The sequence below is a fragment of the Athene cunicularia genome (genome assembly GCF_003259725.1).
Source record: "Athene cunicularia isolate RWA chromosome 19 unlocalized genomic scaffold, athCun1 chr19_part1, whole genome shotgun sequence".
Lineage (NCBI taxonomy): Eukaryota > Metazoa > Chordata > Aves > Strigiformes > Strigidae > Athene > Athene cunicularia.
The window spans coordinates 4,820,573-4,839,600 of NW_020799124.1; the positions used below are offsets into that span (position 1 = coordinate 4,820,573).

General features: G+C 40.5%; 1 protein-coding gene across 1 annotated transcript; it reads left to right on the forward strand.

Annotated features, from left to right (window-relative positions):
- Nucleotides 1-15: 15 nt before the first annotated feature.
- BLMH (bleomycin hydrolase) lies at nucleotides 16-18,652 on the forward strand. The gene is made up of 11 exons (XM_026861585.1): nucleotides 16-240; nucleotides 693-802; nucleotides 1,465-1,606; nucleotides 2,859-2,947; nucleotides 4,222-4,314; nucleotides 8,086-8,241; nucleotides 8,730-8,888; nucleotides 8,987-9,054; nucleotides 9,438-9,555; nucleotides 11,975-12,044; nucleotides 18,297-18,652. The coding sequence occupies exons 2-11, from the start codon at nucleotides 725-727 to the stop codon at nucleotides 18,446-18,448; spliced, it is 1,125 nt and encodes a 374-aa protein (XP_026717386.1). The 5' UTR covers nucleotides 16-240; nucleotides 693-724; the 3' UTR covers nucleotides 18,449-18,652.
- Nucleotides 18,653-19,028: the final 376 nt, after the last annotated feature.

Genomic DNA, 19,028 nt, shown 5'->3' on the forward strand with positions numbered 1-19,028 from the left:
GCTGCGGTCGCCGGCGGTGACGGCTGCCCCCGCGGCCCGCAGGGCTGAGCACGGAGAAGGCCGCCGCCTTCACCCGGCGGCTGCGGGCCGAGCCCCAGTTCCTGCTGGCCCAGAACGTGGCGACGTGCAGCGACCCGCTGGAGGTGTGTCTGCAGCGGCAAGTGGTGCAGGACACGGTGCAGGTCTTCCAGCACGCCGTGCCCGCCGAGGGGAAGCCGGTCACCAACCAGAAAAACTCTGGTAAGGGGCTCCCCGGTTGCCGGGGCGGGGGGGGTCGGTGTTCGCGGTAGGGAGGGGCCCGCTCCCTCGGCGGCTTTGGCGTTTGGGGGGTGATTGATGTAATGCTGATGCACTCCCGGGAGCGATGGCCACCTCGGAAGCCTTTTGTTAGGCTTTGGAGCAAAATAACATCCCTGCAGCATCTTCTTGAGTTAATAACAGTCTTTAGACTTGCAGTGTTTATCTCTTTTCCCTTCTGTGTAGTAGAAGATAAAATCAATTGAGACAACTGCATTTGCAGTAAGATTTCTGAACTTCTTACAAGCTTTTTGGTGTTTTGCAATCCCAGGCAGAGCAGTGGGCCAAAGTCTTGAGGCAGAACTGTCATGAATCATGACTTAAAAAAAAAAAAGTCTTACACAGCTCTTGAGTACACAAATTCCAGTTTAATTCTTGTTCCTTTGATCTCTCAGGGAGATGTTGGATCTTTTCCTGTCTCAATGCAATGCGTCTTCCTTTCATGAAGAAATACAACATCGAGGAGTTTGAATTCAGCCAGTCGTATCTCTTTTTCTGGGATAAGGTACAGTAGAACAGATCACAGGTTGTGCTAGGACAGCTTATGCAATCAGGTATTAGTATTGGGACAGAATTTTTTTAGGCTGGACTAATTTAACAATCCAGGCAGAAAACATACATGAGAAGAATCTTCAAAAGTTCTTTAAATATGTATTTTAAATGCAGGTCAAGCAAAGTAGGACTTTGGCTTGAGAAGAAAGTTGTGAAGGTGTTAGTGGTTTGGAATAGTAAAAGTCTTCTTTCAAATGTTGCATCTGTTTCAAGTTATTTGTAGGAGACTCAGGGGAAACATGATTAACTTTGAGCTTTCAGTCATGCTTGTGACCTACTGATCTGCAAGTTAAGTGTCTGCTTTTTTTCCCCCTAAGGGAAATAGAGGAAACCTAGTGCTAGTTTGGGCCAGGCTTGATTGTGTAACTTCTGTTTCGTGTTTCACGTTTTCTGTTCTGCTATCCTCTGTGCTAACTCATCCCTAAATATTTGGTCTGTGACAGAAGTAAATTTTTAGGATAAGCCTTGCAATGCTAAAGGGAAAATAAGAACTTACATGGATGAACAGAAGGTAGCTTCATCTAGTTAGGACTTCGGAAGAACAGAATACTCAGGAATGAATTAATGCACGATGTCACACTTAAAATATCTGTTTTGCCTGCCTGTCTGTTCCAGGTTGAACGCTGTTACTACTTTTTAAATGCCTTTGTGGAAACAGCTCAGAAAAAGGAGCCTGTGGAAGGAAGACTGATACAGTTCCTGCTCTCCAACCCCACGAATGATGGTGGACAGTGGGATATGTTGGTTAACATTATTGGTAAGAGAATTGGTCACTAAGAGCACTTCTTGAAACTGCAGGCTGATTTGAGAGATGAGGAATGAAACAGAAGAAGAAATTCAGTTGACACCTGGGAGTTTGCTAAGGAGCATGATGCCATTAGCCACTACCTGTTTTAATCAAAGACCTTTTCATACCAGTTTGTAAATGTTACGCTTAAATCTTGTCTGGGATCTTCACTCTTGCATATTGCTGATGATGATAGAAGCTCAGAAGATCAACAAACGTAATTAGATGTTCCAGACTTTACATTTAGTAAAAAGGTTCAACCCCTTTTTACTTTAGTCATCACCTCAGCATCATTTATCTCTATCCATGTATACAGTTTTTAGGGCACACAGTAAGGAAAAAAACATTGCTAGACTAGGGTGTGTCTGCAAGGCAGAAGCAAAACTGCTTCACGTTGCAGCCTGAAGAAAGATGGTTGTAAAGATCAGTGAGAGGGAAATGATGTGGAATGTGGCAATGCTGGTCTTACAAAGATCCAGCCTAAGTGGGATCTTCCTTACACTGATGAAGGAGATACTTTTCAGTGTCTGAATTAAAACTGCTATTTGCTTTCATTTGTATTGTGAAACAATGTGACACCTTTGTAAGTCAACAAGCCAATAATATAAGCTTAGAATCACAAAAGGAATTTGTTTGTTTGAAGCCTTGAGGTTACATTTTCCCATCCAATTGTTATACATACTTAATCAGGGCAGAGGAGATTTTGGCTGCTGCTGTTACATCCAGGCCTTGCATGGTGTGATCTTTGATTAATACCTTAATGTAGGAAGCAATTGAGTTGTTGCTGGTGTTTTATTAATGTTGAGGAGGAAAGGCAACTGGGATGTTAGTCACTTAACCTTAGATAACATACATGGAATAATTCATAAGAGGCCCTGTTCTTTAGAAGATATTTCAGTAGCTTAATTTTCAAGTAATCAGGTGTATTCTGGTGAAAAGATAGTCTTTAAAAGCCCTAATTAGTTTAGAATTCTGTTGAATTAAATGATACTGAGCAGTTCAGGGGTTCCACCTTTTGGGACTCCTGTGGAATGCAGAGCAGAGGTCAAGATTCAGTCACAAATTAAAATGTAATCTTGAATACTTGTAACTTTAAGAGACTTTCCCTTATCTCTGCACAAAAAAACAACTATTTTTTTTTACATGGGTGTAAGTGGAAGCACTAGCACCCGCTTTGTGGAAAAGACAATTGTTAACCCATACTTTTATTATTTGCTTTTAGAAAAGTATGGTGTTGTCCCCAAGAAATACTTCCCTGAGTCTCATACCACAGAAGCTACTAGAAGGATGAATGAGATCTTGAACCATAAGGTAAATTGATATACATGATATAATTAAGGAGAGGGGATGGGAATGAACCTGCTCCAAGTGTTTCTAGCCACCTTAATTTCTCTTTATTGACCAAAGTATTAAGTGCATTTTTTATTCAGAAAAGTACATTTTTTTATTCAAAAAGCAGCCTAAAGCCTCAGTAAAGTCTTCTGTTAATCCCGAAACATGGAGTGGGAAGGTATATCTGTGGAAGATGGCCATTGCCAGGCTTCAGTAGCTTGAAACTACATGGCTTCAGTAGCAATTGTTTCTAATCCTCAAATTTCAAAAAGTTAATTTTTGATATGTAGCTGATGAAGTCTGTTTCTGCAAAACTAGCACTTGGCCTCTAGGTGACGTCTTTCCACCCCCTCAGTATTTCATCTACCAGTATGCCAAGGTTTCTAGAGATTACTGCCAAATTTGATGGAAAAGATAAAAATATATTTTCAAAACACTGAATCTTAAATCAGCTTTCAGTATAGAAGCGTGTAGCTTTGTCTGAAGGAAGGTGTAAGCTTGCTCCCTGAACTAAGAAATTAATTAATCTAGTAAGATGCTAGTGTAGGTAGCTAGATATAAAGGCAATTAAAGCATTTTTTTTACAGTGAGCTTTGATTTTTTTTTTTTTTTCCCCCGAGTTCCTACACTACATGCTCAGGGAAAACTGCCTGATGAAATCCGCATTAAAAATGTAAAATATGTGCTGGAATGAGCTTAGACATTATGAATGGTGTTAATGTTATTTTAGTCTCAAACATCGCGAAACAGCTGGGCTTGAGGGAGCCCCACTCACTGTTCCTGGCCTTATGGATGGTGACAGTAATGGGAAGCATGTGCTACTCTTACTGCAAATCTGCATGCAGTAGGGAAATGCTCCATTCCTTTTATCAACCAGGAGATCAATTATGCATTAGAATTGCAAAATAATTTTACAGTATGAAGACAGTTTGTTCTGAGTCACAGAGGTGGTGATGTATATGGCTGTTGCAGCATCAGTTGTGGAGCAGAGAGAAATGGCTGTAAGCTTCAAATGGTTGGAAAATAGTAATTGAGTTACAACTACTTGTTAATTTCAGATTTTTTTTTTGGTGAACTTTTTTCAATCATTCAATTGATATTTTTTTAAAGAATCTTCATCTAATAAAGCCTTCTGAAAGGGATTTTGTTTTCATGTGTAAAATATAGGTGCTTGAAACAGTTTTCAGGATTTCCTATCTGGTTAGGTGGCAGCTTCCATACCCTTATAATAAAATGACTTTCTCTGTAAACAGATGAGAGAATATTGTTTGCGGCTAAGAAATATGGTGGAAAGTGGAACAATGAAAGGAGAACTTTGTGCTGCAATGGATACGATGATAGAAGAGGTAAATACACCTGTGGCATGAATCCTCTTGGCGCACAAGGCTAGAATGGATGAGATTTCTTGCTTACTCTTATTCTATAGCTATTGCATCAGCCAAAACAAGTGGCCTTTGTTTTCCTGACTAGGAATGTGTTGTCTGGCAGTGCACTTGAAGGTATTTGAATTTTAAGTGTGTATTATTCCTTATCTCATTCTGACTTTTCTAATACTTCCAGGGAAATATTTGAACTTAGAAATTCCAGAACTATGACATTTTTAGAGACATTTGCCCCTTTCTTTAGGAAAGCAGCATTTTGTATCTTGAGATATCAAAATAAGATCCTACCAGGCTTTTATAAGAAGCAGGAAAGAGTCCGGTTGAAAAATTGCCATTCTGATGGCTTTGAGTGCAAAATCTCACACCTCAAGTGTTGTTACAGAAATTCCCCACAAGAGAGCAGAAAAGAACAACAAAAGGGGAGTTCTCTGCACTATGGAAAAGATGTTTGCTGAACACAAGGCTGAATCCAGCTGTGGTCTGATACTGTGGCAGCAGAGGAGGGAATCGCAGCATCTGTTTGTGTGAATTAACTCGGAGTAGCAGTGTGTAGTGTGGGTGTGGCTGACCCTCCCGCTGGTCACACTGAATGAGTGACACATGTCATTTTTTTCTCATTCGGCAGTTCTCATACTTGATTCTTAAATAGCCAAAACCAGTGTTTAAAGTTCAGGATGCTTTAGTTTGACCAGGTGTATGCATTTTGTTTGGAAAAAAAATTTCATTTGTTTCTCAAACAAAGTAACCCAGTGATCTTAATGTCTGTCTTCAGATGACTTAAGAAATCAAATGTTTTGGATGTCTGTTAGTTTTTCTGCAGTCCAGTAAACATCAGTATTAGAACCTGTCTCGGGCTATTTCTGTAAAGCATCAGCAGTGCCATTAATATCCAGGAATGAATGTGTTGGTTTGGTTGTGGAAATGCGTCTTTGCACTTCATGTAAAAACCTGTAGCTTTTAATCTAATTTTAAGGTTAGATTAAAAAACTGATTTGTGTTCCTTGCATTATATTATTGAAATTAAAACTTTTGTGAAATGTATGCCTTAAGATCAACAGTAATTGTGTGCTTTGAGCCTACCCCAGTATGTTGCCAATCAGCACTTAGTTCAAAAGTTAATTAATGTAACTTACATCCAGTGTGTGTGTCCAAAAGCCCTTGGAGGATTTTACAGCAGACATCAAAAGCTTCTTACTGGTAGGGCAATGACATAGTGCACTGCAAAATGTCTCTCTATTTGTTTAGAGCCTCTTGCCCTCTGACCAGGGATCCTGGAACCAGCATTAAAGGCTCATTAACTGATTGCAATTTGTCTGTTCTGTAGAAAGGGTGTGCTTAATTCTCTGAAGTTAACACAGGGTTTCCTCTTGTGGCAGTAATGGTTTGCAACTTAAGTGGATCTACTTTCATCAAACATTATAGTTGAAATGTGCAATTGCACCTCTCTTGGATACTTTAAAGAGGCTTAATTTCAAAGGTCTGAGACCACTCTTATTTCTTGTGTTTGTGTGTATTAAGTGGCATTGCATCTGTCTTTGTATGTGGCAAAGCAGGACTTGGTTTTGTTCTGTGAAGTTTTATTTGCATATCAAATCTTGGTTCACTCATGCTGGGAGGCAGTGCTCTAGCTAAAATGGGGCAGTTGTACTGGAACACAAGATTAAATACTCACTCCAGAACTGTATAAACATTCTTCTTATCAAACCAGTGCACAGCAGGTCAGAAGTTGAAATCAGTGCAGTGCATGTGATTGAATTTTTCTTCCTTTACTGTTCTCCTTTGTAGACTCTTCTTTATCAGGAGTGTCCTTCCCCCTCCTCATTAGTTTTGTTTTTTAGCATAAGCCTCTATTTTTGCCTTATCTCAGTTCTAGTTGTCACTAGAGTGATATAAGTCACCTTTTAGTTTAAATACGTCTGCTTATTTTATTTATTGATGGAGGAAGCTTCTGAGATACTAAGAGATGGCCTGTGATGGGTGTGGTGGCAAAACAATTGAGGGAGGCTCTTCCCAGGCTCCACTGCCTCTGTTAACTTGAGACTTCTGTCTCCACCATTTTCCTTTGGCTAGAGCCTGTTTGCTTGTTGCTCTTCTTTTTAGGTGTTTTTATTTTGTTTTCATAGCCTCATCTCTCACCGCTTGGGGTTGTCTGAGGTTATGTGGGTGTATCCACAGCAAATGCTACCTTTTGTGCAGTCTGTACGAAATTAAATATTTATAGTAGTTTAGGGATTGACATTTGTTCTTTAACATATTTATTGAGAAATAAATGTGCGAGTTCCTCCAATAAAAACATTAAGCCACAGCCTTGTTTCGACCCATAATTAATCTCTTTCACTGGTCTTCTTAAATTGCTTGGATCAAGACCACCTTTATTTTGTGCACAACCAAATAATGTTACTTGGCATGAACACTGATCGCACTTTTTGCCACCAGCACAAAGTGCCCACTAGCACAAAGCTAGTTCTTGCAGAGCCTTAAGATCCATGTAAATCAGCCCAACTAGCTCCGGAAAGAGTGTTAGCTTTGGGAAAGGTATTGTCTCCTCTCCTGTGAAAAGTCAGCGAGAGGAAGGTGTCAAGACTGACAGCCTAGGAAAGCTGGCACAAACCACAGGCATGGGGTTCTCCTGCAGAAGGTGCAGTTGAGATTTGACTCCCCCTTCTCTAAGACTTGTCTTGTGCTCAGGATGTGGGGAGAACTGAAGTCAACCAGTGTCAGCTGAAGTAAATCAGATTGAGACCTGTTTGATTGAAATCTCTGTCCCCGGAGTACCTGTGGCAGGTCCTGCTAAATATCCCTAAAGACAGTCATCTGCTTGCACTGCCTGTGAGTTAGCGCATTTTGATAAGCCTTGTGAGAAAGTACAGTAGTGGTCCTTAAGTGCAGTTTGATGTTCTGATTTATAGGGAGGCTGACTTGAAATCTGGTCAACTTCTTGTGCTAAAAATCAATAGGAAGCTGCCGGCTGCAGAGGATGTTGTGGTCAGCAGGCAGGAATCTTGAATTAAATTACGTAACCTGCCAGCTCAACCCTAAACTGAGACATTGTCTTAATACATTTAAAAAGAAGATTATTCCGGGCTTTTGAGAGAAAAAAAAAAGCAAAAGCCCATTTTTGAAATCCAGATGGGAATTGCAGGGAAAAGGGGTTAGTACAGGGGGAATACTGGGATAAAATCCTTTGCTGTATGCATATTGGAAGGTCTGGTTTGTGTGGGGCAAACCACCTGGTGGAACAGGTGATGCTGAATGCTTAAGCCTTTCTAGAATCACTCTTAAGTTTCTCTTGTACTGGGAAAACTCTTATTGGATCTTCAGAATTACTTACAAAATGTGGGAATGAGACTGGGCAGTGCATTGGCTTTTGCTTTGGCTGCTGCTTTCCTAGGATAACCTGGAATTTTTATATTCAACCTTAAGCTTACCTTCTCCCCATGCTGTGAGGTGTAGGCAGTGTTTTGCCTGGTGGTTTACCTGAGAATGTAGAGTGTGAGAATGGAGAGAGATTCTGGGGCCTTTCAGATTGAAGTGTTGAAACACCTAGAAATCCAGAGCTGAATGTAAATAATTCATGTGTGTACATTTATTCCTGTTCTTGAAAGGTGGGTTTTAAGATCCCATTTTTCCAGTTGTTTCTCCCATGGAGAAATCCATTCATTGGTGACATTGCTGTGGTAGGAGAGGCAGACCTGCATGTTTCAGCAAGTTCACAGGTGTGTGTTCTCTGGGCAGGTATTCAGAATAGTGAGTACTTGCCTGGGCAACCCTCCGGAGACCTTCTGCTGGGAGTTCCGGGATAAGGAGAAGAACTACCACAAATATGGCCCTGTGACACCAGTCCAGTTCTACAATGAGCACGTGAAGCCTTACTTCAACATGGAGGACAAGGTTGGGGGTGCTGAAAGGCAGTAGCTTCCTAAGACCTTTTTTTGCTGTTAAGTCACATTTTCCACTGTTGCAGGTGTACTGTCCACCCCCGTAACTGCACCATGTGGGATGGGTACCGCTCCCACAACTCAGAGGTGGCCCCTATGATTATTGTCCCCATTCTCCTGTTTGTGCTCTACCCTTTAATTAGCTGTGATCTTGCACTGCACTTCCACGATGCTTTTGTAATGATAAAATATGTAATGATCTCATCAGTCATAAAATGCCATTAGAGAGCAGGAATAATGTGCAAACCAGCTGTGCCACAGTTATGAGGTGAACTTCAACAAACAAAATGTTAAAAGAAACGGGTATTTCAGCCAAGTGGCCTGTGTGGTAATGGGACAGCTACCTGGGACAAAAGCAATTCTCTGAAATCCATCTAGATTCACTTCTTTAAGATTTCAGCTAAGTTGCACCTTGATTTATGACATCTTGGTTTTTGGCAGATTTGTCTAGTGAATGATCCTCGACCTCAGAATCCATACAACAGGCTGTATACAGTGGAGTACCTGGGTAACATGACAGGAGGAAGGAAAACGCTCTACAACAACCAGCCTGTTGATGTCTTGAAAAAATTAGCTGCAGCATCTATTAAAGATGGCGAGGTTTGTTTGGTGTCTCTTCGTGGCTGTCACGGTGCAACTCTTGTAATGTAAAATTCACAGTGCTGTGGCCTAGACATGACTCTTCCTTCTATTTGCAGGCTGTGTGGTTTGGCTGCGATGTTGCAAAGCACTTCTATGGCAAGCTGGGAATCAATGATGTGAATATGTAAGTAGAAAAAATCAAAACAATACAATTTGGGACACTTGGCTAGGAATTACAGTCCTTTAGCTGCTTAAGAAACTAATTTGTCCATATTTTGGATTAGATACCCCAAAAGAGTGTATTTAATTTGGCAGCAACAGAAATTTTTGTTTGCTAAAATCTGAATTCTTTAAAGATTTAACAAGGGGTTGTTAAATATTCATTTGAATTGTCTATCTAGTGAGAGGAACTTCTATGGGGCTCATGTTTTGCAGTTGTTCTGACACTACTAATAGTTGTATGCCTGTGCACTGGCTTTTGGGACAGTGCTGTCTACTGATTCCCTGATTTACTGTGAGAATCCTCCCTACATCCTTTTTGATACTGTTTATGTTTCTTTCTGATAGATTTAATCATGAGCTGGTGTTTGGTGTCTCCGTCAAAAACATGAACAAAGCGGAACGATTAATCTTTGGAGAATCGATGATGACCCATGCCATGGTCCTGACAGCTGTCACCGAGAAGGTAGTCTCTGTCCTGAAGTTCTGATGTTTGCACAGATGTATTTGAATATTCTGGCGGCTTGTTGATGTGCTCTGGGCTCCTTCACAGTCTGTAAGCTGTTCTGCTAGAGTTCATGTGCTGTGACACCCTGGTGCACAAGGCCTAGGTTGTCTATTCTCCCTGTAGTGTTTGTGTCTGAGTGTTCAGAACTATAAATATTTAACAAGAAAGGAGGAATTTTAGACAAGTCAAGGGCTTTTCTTCTGCCAACAAACTTTTACTGGAGAAAGGGAAAAGAAAGCTGCTTATTTTTAAGATACCAGAAAACCTGGTAACTGATTTTTAAAATACATATTCTGATGCATCTTGCTGAGCAAGAAATGTAGTATGACAGTGTTTCCCACCCTATCCCACTGCATGGTTACTCCAGTCTATGCTTTACAGTGTGAAGCTCCTGTTAAAATGCCAGTAGGAGGCACTTTGTCAGTCTTAACCTCCTGCAACTCATTGGCATGTGACCTCTCTGACCTATGCAATTAGGGAAGGAAAATGGTGTCCAAAATAGCTCTGTGGCAGACAGTAGGCTGAGATGAATCCACAACTGAATCTGTTCCTGGCAGTATAACAAAGCACACATGAAGTAAAAAGAACCATGTGAAAATTTACAACTCGGGGTTATCTGCAATGTTGATGTTTTCCATTTATTTCCAGAAGTTGTCATTATTAAAGTTTCTTTGAAGTGATCTCTTCCTGTCCAGCGTGACCTTGGCTGGTGAAATAAGAGCTTGCATATAAGTGAAAATGTTTGCTTGAGCTCTGGAGTTTGAGGACTTGAGATAGGACCCTTATCATAGGAATTTTTCTGAATTACTTTTTACAACTCGATATCTTTTTTCCTGTTTTGTGTTCCGAGCTTGTAACAATTCTGTTTTGTGTATCAGACTACATGAATGCATCTTTAAAAATTTCATTGGTTTTAGTTAGATATTTAAAATTACACTTTTCTAGTGTGTAAAACATCTTTATTCATGGCTGTGTATATTTGTACTGATTGTAGCCAATTACTGGCTGGACTTCACTGGCAGCTATAGTCTATGGTCTCTATTTTTAAATTCATACTTTCACATGCCTGAATGTATAATTGCATACAATGTGATCAAATGTGACCTGATTTCTTAAAGAAAAGGATGTGTAAGATCAGTATATGATGGATGGTATCTCTAAAATCAAAAGGTCATTTAAAAGAAATTATCTTAGAACAAGTTCAGCATTTAGAGGCTTTTCCACATTCAAAATGGACTAAGTTGTTTCTACTTTTTGTTTGAACATGTTGTCTTATATTAAACCTTAATCTAAAGGAGGTTTGATAAACTGAGTTGTAAAATGTAATACTTTGGATTTACCTACTTTATAAAAAGGCTTTGAAGATTTAAAAAAATCCTATTACAGTTTTACAACATAAAAAATTGATGTGGATTAAATGTACCTTTTGGTTAAACTTAATGTACATAAATGTGTTTATCCCAGTTTCAGTCTGATAGCATCAAGAGTTGACTTATCCTTAGTCTTGAGTGTCTCGTTTTAAGGACTGTCCTACTTTTTTAAAGTGAGAATAGAAGCAATGCAACAATATTCCATTGAATATTAAAAAGGGATTTGTGGGACATTTTCCAGGTTAGTTTTGTGTTAAAAATATGGTAGGGAAAGAATAACATCTTTGGTTCCCCAAGGGACCTGCTGTTTCCTCATGAGAAGCTGCTGGAAGGAAGCAACAGTTCACTGTGGCACAGCAAACCTGTGATGCTGTGTTCAGTGCTTTTATGTACTCAGTAGATCTGAAACAGATTTCAGCTACGCACAGTGCAGGCTAGAACACGGCACGCTTCTGAGCAGGAACTCACTTGTACTTCATGCTCCTTACAAGCCATGTATAACCTTCAAAGTGCCCAACTTGGAGCTTTCAGCTAGATTCAACTGTTTGCATTTGCTCTTACTAGTGTTGTTTTACTACAATTGCTTTGTTCCTCTGCTGGCTTTTACAGTAACAGCTTCGTTGTCCTTGTTGCTTTCCTCTGATTCCTAGTTCATGCAAACTGTGCATTCTGCATCTCAGCCTGGTAGGTGATATGGAAGGCTGCTTAAATGCTGCCAGTCAGTTAAGTCCAAACTCAAATTTAGTTTTGTGGTTGAAATAAATATTACAGGGTCTCCATTTGACCATCATCTTATTTTATGTAAGTGGGTAGATGGGTATTTTAAAAAAATTAAGTTTTTCCAACCATTAGCAAGAAACCATTGCCTGAAACTTGCCAGTGGCTGTAGACTTCTGGGAGTGGAGCTCTGTGGTTTGCTGGTGCTGGATTTAGACTTGGAAGGGCTGGCTGCTATGAACTCACATGGTCCTTCACTACTGAACAGCCATTGACTTGTTTTGTCACAGGATGGGCAAGAGGATGCATTTGAAAAATGGAGAGTGGAAAACTCCTGGGGTGAAGACCGTGGTAATAAAGGTAAAGTAATTTATAGTCCTGAAAACAAAGCTGAACTTAGTGTTTGGAAAAAAAGGAGATGGAAGGGGTGTGTGCTGTGTGTCCTTCACCAAGACATGCATGAAACAAGCCTGCAAACAGCATGTGGATCACTGAGTTACGGCACTCTATTCCTGGAAGACAAACATTCTTCACTTAAATGTGATTTATGTTTAAGTAAATGAAATGTCAACGCTGAATGGAGAAGCAGGAAATGCCACTGGATAAACCTGACACTGGTTGCAAGTTCAACTGTAGAAGCAACTGCATTTTTGGGAAGTGGCCATAAGTGATTGATGCTGATGCTTTTTGACAGACAGGGTATTGTGGTCCCAAGGGCAGGAGGGCAAAGTTGACAGAAGCACCTCTGAGGCTAGAACTGGAACTCTGAATATAGCTTAATCATATGGGACATACATTGTTTTTACACTGCAGCTTTTGACAATCCAGTAACAAAACTGTTTATATTGTGCATGGAAGACATGGGAAGATACTGTAGACTTCAGATAAAGTTCATATTTTATCAAAGCTTAAATATTTCATTATAACTTTCAGGTTGATTAGTTTATTGCTGTAAAGCTGATTATTTTTCCTAAGCACTGTAGACCAGTTTGCTGTTGATCACAATTAAATTGCCAGCTATTATCCCTACCAAAAGAAACCCAGCAGCTGTAGAGTTTGACAAGTGTGACAGGGGAGAGCAGATCCTGTGCTATTGTGTTTTGGAGCAAAGAATTGAGCAACAAAAGTCTGAAAAATCTGGTAGTATTCATCTGAAAATGTGGAGGTAGTTCTCTTATGAGATACCAAGAATTCCCGTGGGCATGTAAACTGATCTTTTAATAAAGGGACAGTAGATAAAAAATGCTTCACAGTATCAGATAGGATCACTTCCAAGAACTGCACTGTATAGAAAAGCTTTCTCCTAGTATTGAAAGGAGAAATAAAGACTTAACTTGCAATACTTTTAAATGTACTAAAGATTTTGGTAACAGAGCTAAGCTTGAATCTGTACACTCCAGCTAGCTCATCTTTGGGACCTCTTGCTGGCTGTGGCTGGTATTACTTAAATAATCTTCCCGAGTCACATGTGAAATCTAAGTGGTTTATATTTTCTTTTAAAGCACTGTTTATCAATCACTGCAAGCTTTTACTTGATGATTTTCTAAATGAAGAAATGAGGGTATGGCTGGTTCCAGCTTGTGCTGTGAACAGCTGCAATGTAAACTATTCTAGCTCCAACACCTGTCTGCTAAAAATATTTAAAATCATAACTCTGATTGCCTTTCTGAAGCCATGCTGAAAATGCGACCTGTGCCATCCTTGCAGTGTTCCTCTCTGGTGTGACAAGCACTAACACCACCAAAACCCTGCACAGTTAACGTGCCGTTCTGCTCGTGCCAGGTTGTCTGCCTGAACTTGCTTTCCTGTTGATGACTGTCTCAGCCTGCACTATTGTTCCTTCAGAGGGGATTTGTTAGGGCTGTAGCAGGGTGGGTGTGCCAGCCTGGCATGGCCCACGGGCAGGCACCAGGGACAGAGTGGTGAGTCACAGCCGAGCGGTGCTTTAGGAAATTGCTTCTAGTTGCTTCCCTGCTCAGCCTGGGAATGACTGGGGGTGCTGTGAGGTTTGGGTGCCAGCTCTGACCTCCCCTGGCCCTCAGGGAGCGGGGCTGATGGTGTGAGTATTTCTACTTTGCTCTGCCAAGGCCTGCAGTCAGTCAGCTTTTCCAAAATAGAGTGGAGGGAAACTCCATGATTTTTGTCCTGTCCTATCTGAGGCAGGCTGGATGTGGACTCAGCCATGGCATAAGCTCATGATGAGCATGCCAAGCCAGACTTCACTGTGTCCCGGGCCATACCACAATAGTCACTGCTGACCACATTTTTCTGTTGCACATTAATCCCAAATGTTGTGCTTACAAGATTTGGTGTGGCTGGTATTTCCCAGGATATCAGGGTTTTCTTCTGGGAATAGGCTATTTCCCCAAAACTCAGTTTTAGGATGTGGTCTTGATTCATCAACAGCTAACTAAAACATACAATATTTTTGGAACATTGTCTTAATTTATGTTCTGGCCCCTTGGTCTTGCAGTAGTGTCTGTTCTGAATTAGCTGTATACATTCACGCAAAGTATTCCAATAAAAATCTTTAGTCTTGACAAAACAATGAAACTATGATGTTCAGCCTTCAAGGCTCATCAGTGTGACAGTAGCAAAATGTACTTTGGAATGTTGGTTTAAGCAAAGAAGCTAAATCAATGAAGTAACATCAAGATGTTTCTTTTCAAATACAAACTAACTATTGAGTGCCTTTATAATAGAATATAAAATGCAAACATACCTGGTTAGTTGTGTTCTTATTATCAGAACACTTAGGTTTGAGAGACTCCAGTTACTTCGTTTGTGATGTTAGATGCTACTAGTGTTAGAGGAATGTTTCCAGGAAGGAAGTGCCTTACTCAGCTTGCTTTACAGCTGCTCTGTGTGGACTTTGGTTAGTACTCCAGCCATTCTGCAGTTAATAGGTGTCTGTCAGCAGCTTTGCTAGCCATATATGCTGCTTGGCCAAGGTTCAGAGTTCCTTATTGGAGCTGGAGAAAGACTGGGCTCAGTTTCAGGATACTGGTTATTGCTCCCAAACCACAGTGCAGCAGACTGACACTGCTAGTAGAAGTTGTACCTGTTGAGCTGTGGCTGAAGAGCAGCAGTTCTCTGCTGGTGTTACTGGGCTGTGGTCGATCCGTGTGGAGAGCTGCATGTATGTCTTGTCTGTCTTCAATTTGAGCATGCAATCCAAAATTAACAAAAACTACAGCAACTAGAAATTTCAGTTTTTAAGTTAGATATAACACGAACCCAGTTACCTGGTCTTTACTTGTTTGCCAGCTTTGTAAGCTTAACTTGCTACTTGGTTTGCAGTAACAGTTTATCCTCCTTAGACATTATCTCTTTTCCAAATACGGATTCACTTTTCAAGAATGAGTTCTAGAGCTACTTCAGAGGAGCTAGTTGTTGCTTTGAAAAATAGTAGACCCAGTGTGACTGGAATAAACCCTGCCTATACCTTGTATGCCTGCATCGTGTGCATGCCATCTGCGAACTTTTCTGGGTGAGTCACTATCACTTCTCTGTGGGGTACTGGTAGAGGCCATGGTCTCTGGAAATTCTTGCTCACTGTCTATAATTTATTTTGGTTAGGGAGTTGTCCGGAAAAGCGCCTTGACAGAAAATCCCATCAGAACTCGGAAGCTTGACCCTGTCTCAGATTACTTTTTTCAGGGAGGTGAATCCCAGAATGGTTTTCTTAGTTATGACCAAACAACCCACTGCTGAGCTGCGGGCAATTGGACATATCCTCCAGAGTCTGTTCTCTGACATTAGAAGAGGTAATTTCACAGGGTTTCTCCCCTTCCTCCTGCCCTGCTTTTTTTGCTCTTCCAGTACTAGCTGGTGTAGGAGGGTGAGGATTTGTAGTCTGTCCTAGCTCTCCTGCTATGCCACTGAGTCTGGCAGTGATTTATTTTTTTATCTTATCAGCCTTGTTAAGAAATTGGGAAGCTGTGCTTGGAGAACTCCAGTGCAGAGAACCAGAATCCACATCAGTAAAGAGGCAGCCAAGAATGATGTTAAACTTGGCACATCCCAGTTGAGGCCCAGTTGGGTGTGGGCGATGCAAGTAAGCCCCAACTCTGTTATTTCTTGGACAGAATGATAAAGGGTACAGCCTGCAACAAAACACCAGAGACTAGACTTTGAGTCATTAAAAAACAAGCAAACAAATGACTTCCTGTTGGTAGGAAATGGAAGTGTTTTTTCACATGGGGTCCCTCTTGCTTTTCTCTGAGTACAGTCTAAGGTGCCAGATAACACCTCTTTCCCCAGACTTGCACGGTGCAGGACTGGAAAGTCTGTGACTCCTGGTTTGGGTGTTGTGGGATGAAGTTATTTATATGCTCAGAGTCCACAAAGTGGGCAGAACTGAATTCTTGTGGTAGTGCTTGTGCTGGAGAAAGGTGAGCCCTGGGAACAGCTTAGCGTTGCCTCTCCTAAATATTTAGTCATTGCATTCATATCTGTTGTAAAAGTGTTTCTTGGAATCCCATCTGTTTTTCCTCAAGGAACAAACATAGCTGCTGACAAACATTACTTGTTTTTTGAGGTAAAAAAAGTCACTTCCCAGGCAAGTATTTCCTTTCTGTGTTGTATTGGCACTTTGTCAGCCATATAGGCAAATTTAATTATTCTGCTTACTCTTTTGTTCTGGAGACACAGTACATTGTTATGTAACTTTGAACCTGGCTTACCCTATTGGATATCTTTATTTAAAAGCAAGCAAGAGGGGAACACTAAATCACATTATCACATCCATTTGATAGGGGTCCGTATGCTTGTTTTGGCATGAAAAATGTTCCTTGTGATACATGTCCAGCTAGAAGCCAGCTCCCTTCTGGCTTTTTTAATCTCTTGTACTGGTGGTTGCATACATACTCTTCTGCATGAAGACATTTTAAGGATTTAACTGCAGACATTTAGTGTCTATATAGTCCCATAAGTACACTACAGCAGAAAGGCTCTGTTAATTTCTCCTCCCTATGGAGGAGTTACAGCACAGGCACTAAGTGGCTTGTAGGTCCTTTGAGAACTTGCAAGGGCTGTATTTTCAGGTGCCCGAATCCTAGGTTATGCAATAACTTGCACTCCATTCATCTGACTGACCTTTCCCTGGTCAGCTTGTCAGTTTTAAAATGCTGCATGTTCAGGTTTTCCTTTGGGTAATTTAGGAGCCTGGTCCACATTTCTCTACACAGAGGAGTATACTTTTGTAGTCGGGTGCTGTTTTGTATGATGATGCTGTTCCAAATTTTTCCATATTTTGGTCTTAACATACAAATGGTTCAAGTAGAGGCAATAGATTAATTACCTGAGGTAAAACTCCATTGTGTATCCTGCCCAGAAATGCAATAAACTTTGCAGTTTCTTTTTCACTTCTGCTTGTTACCTGGAGGGAATGCAGAGCTCAGGGTTGCCTTAGGCTCTTGAGTATTGCTGCGTATAAGGTATGTGTATCCTTTTAATGAAGAAATTGATAATGGCTTTCATTGTGACACTGGGCACAGGCCTTCTCAAAGAGCGACCTTACTTATTTGCATGTTCTGAAGTCCTGCTTGACGTTTCCTTCTTGTTCAGACACTGCGATCCTAATCAGCACTGTCAAGCTTTGAGATACAGGATGTCAGAAGCAGAGTTCATTATCCTCTCAGGGTGCAATTACTTGTTGGCTCTTGGGAGTGAGAGGTTTTTGTGTGTCCCAAGAACTCATATCCTGGAGAGAGAATAATCAAGGCAGCTCCCTTTGGCAGTGTTTCCAAAATGGCTTCTAGCTTGGATTGCAATTGATAGGGTTTTTAATTTATGGGAATTATCTGATCTCTTGCTTTAGAAACAAGATGGTGTAGATAGATGCATTTATTGTCCATATTCTTTGGACATTTTCTTGTTTCATTTGATTGTGTGATGATACAGTATAAGGACATGAGGAACTTTATTACATAAAGCTTTCTCATCTGTCTTCTAAATGCTTTCTCCCAGCCACTCTTATTTTCAGTTCACCTTGAATAGTTTGTTTCCAATGGTAGCTTTCTGCTAAAACCTGTCATACTCAAAATGTGACCTTCCCCCCTCCCCAGTTCAAAGGCTCTTCACTGAAATGCTCTGTAAATATTAGATTAAGGGAGAAAATTAAGATTTAGTTAATCCAAAGTGTGATTTATTATTGAGGCTTTGTTTGAGGAGAGCAGATGACCTCCTCTTACTGCAAGAACTAAACAAGAAGTTTTCTTAAGCCAAAGATGGTTTGGATATTCACCTGGAAAACTTCCCTTTTCTTAAAATCCTGAAAACTTCTAAAGCCAGAGACTCAGATCATTTTACATTCTGTCTTAAATGCCTGGTTTTTAAGGCATTCTAATTCACTTGAGTATTCTTAATGCCTGTTTTAACAGAGGAAGCACAAATGATTAATATTCCGGGTCTTGTTTTTCCTGGGAGGCTTCTTGCTTGGCCTTTCAGTGCACATGAAGTACATCCAGTTAGCCTATATGTTAATTTATTTGATTTTTTTCTTGAGATATGAAGTATGTCTAGGTCCTGTTTGTAATGCATCATTCATAGGTGAAATGTGTATATGTGACTGCTTCCCTGTATTGATGATGGTTCTATTTTTGTCTCCAGGTTACCTGATCATGACTGATGACTGGTTTTCTGAGTATGTGTATGAAGTTGTGGTGGATAAGAAGCATGTACCAGAAGACATCTTGGCAGTGATGCAGCAGGAACCAATCGTTTTGCCAGCCTGGGACCCTATGGGGGCTTTAGCCAAGTGAACTACAGAATATTTGCCTCCTAATGGTCAACCAGAAGTAGATGCAATAGAGAATTCCCTGTTGGAAGCCATAGCCAAATGATAATGTGACCATTCAACATGGTCCATATTCTTGAAATGTAAGTTAAGGATCTTTGGGAAATAGCGCTTTACTGACCTGGGTGAATAAAACTCTCAGGCTGTTCAGCAAAACTAAAAAGGGAAAGGAAAAAAACTCATAATGAAAAGGTAAAATGAAAGTGCTGTCAATGGCAGTATGATTTTTCCTTAAAATTTTAATAAATATCAGCATAGTAACTTAATAGAATTATTTTGATCAGTGTTTTCCCTAGAAAAGATGCCATAAAAGGCCCTTTAGAATTAGCAGTTAAGTGATTGTTAGAACAAATAAACTGAGATACTTCTAAATTAACCATCCATGGTCTGACTTGTACCATAAAAGAATACCCTAAATTTTTTTGGTTTTCCATTTTTAGTTTTGCTGAAGTTTTGGAGGGGACATAAGAATTGAAACTGCTAAAAATTTCCTCTAGAAAATTTTCTCTTCCAGCAGACTTGGGGGGGGGGGAAAGATGTTGCTT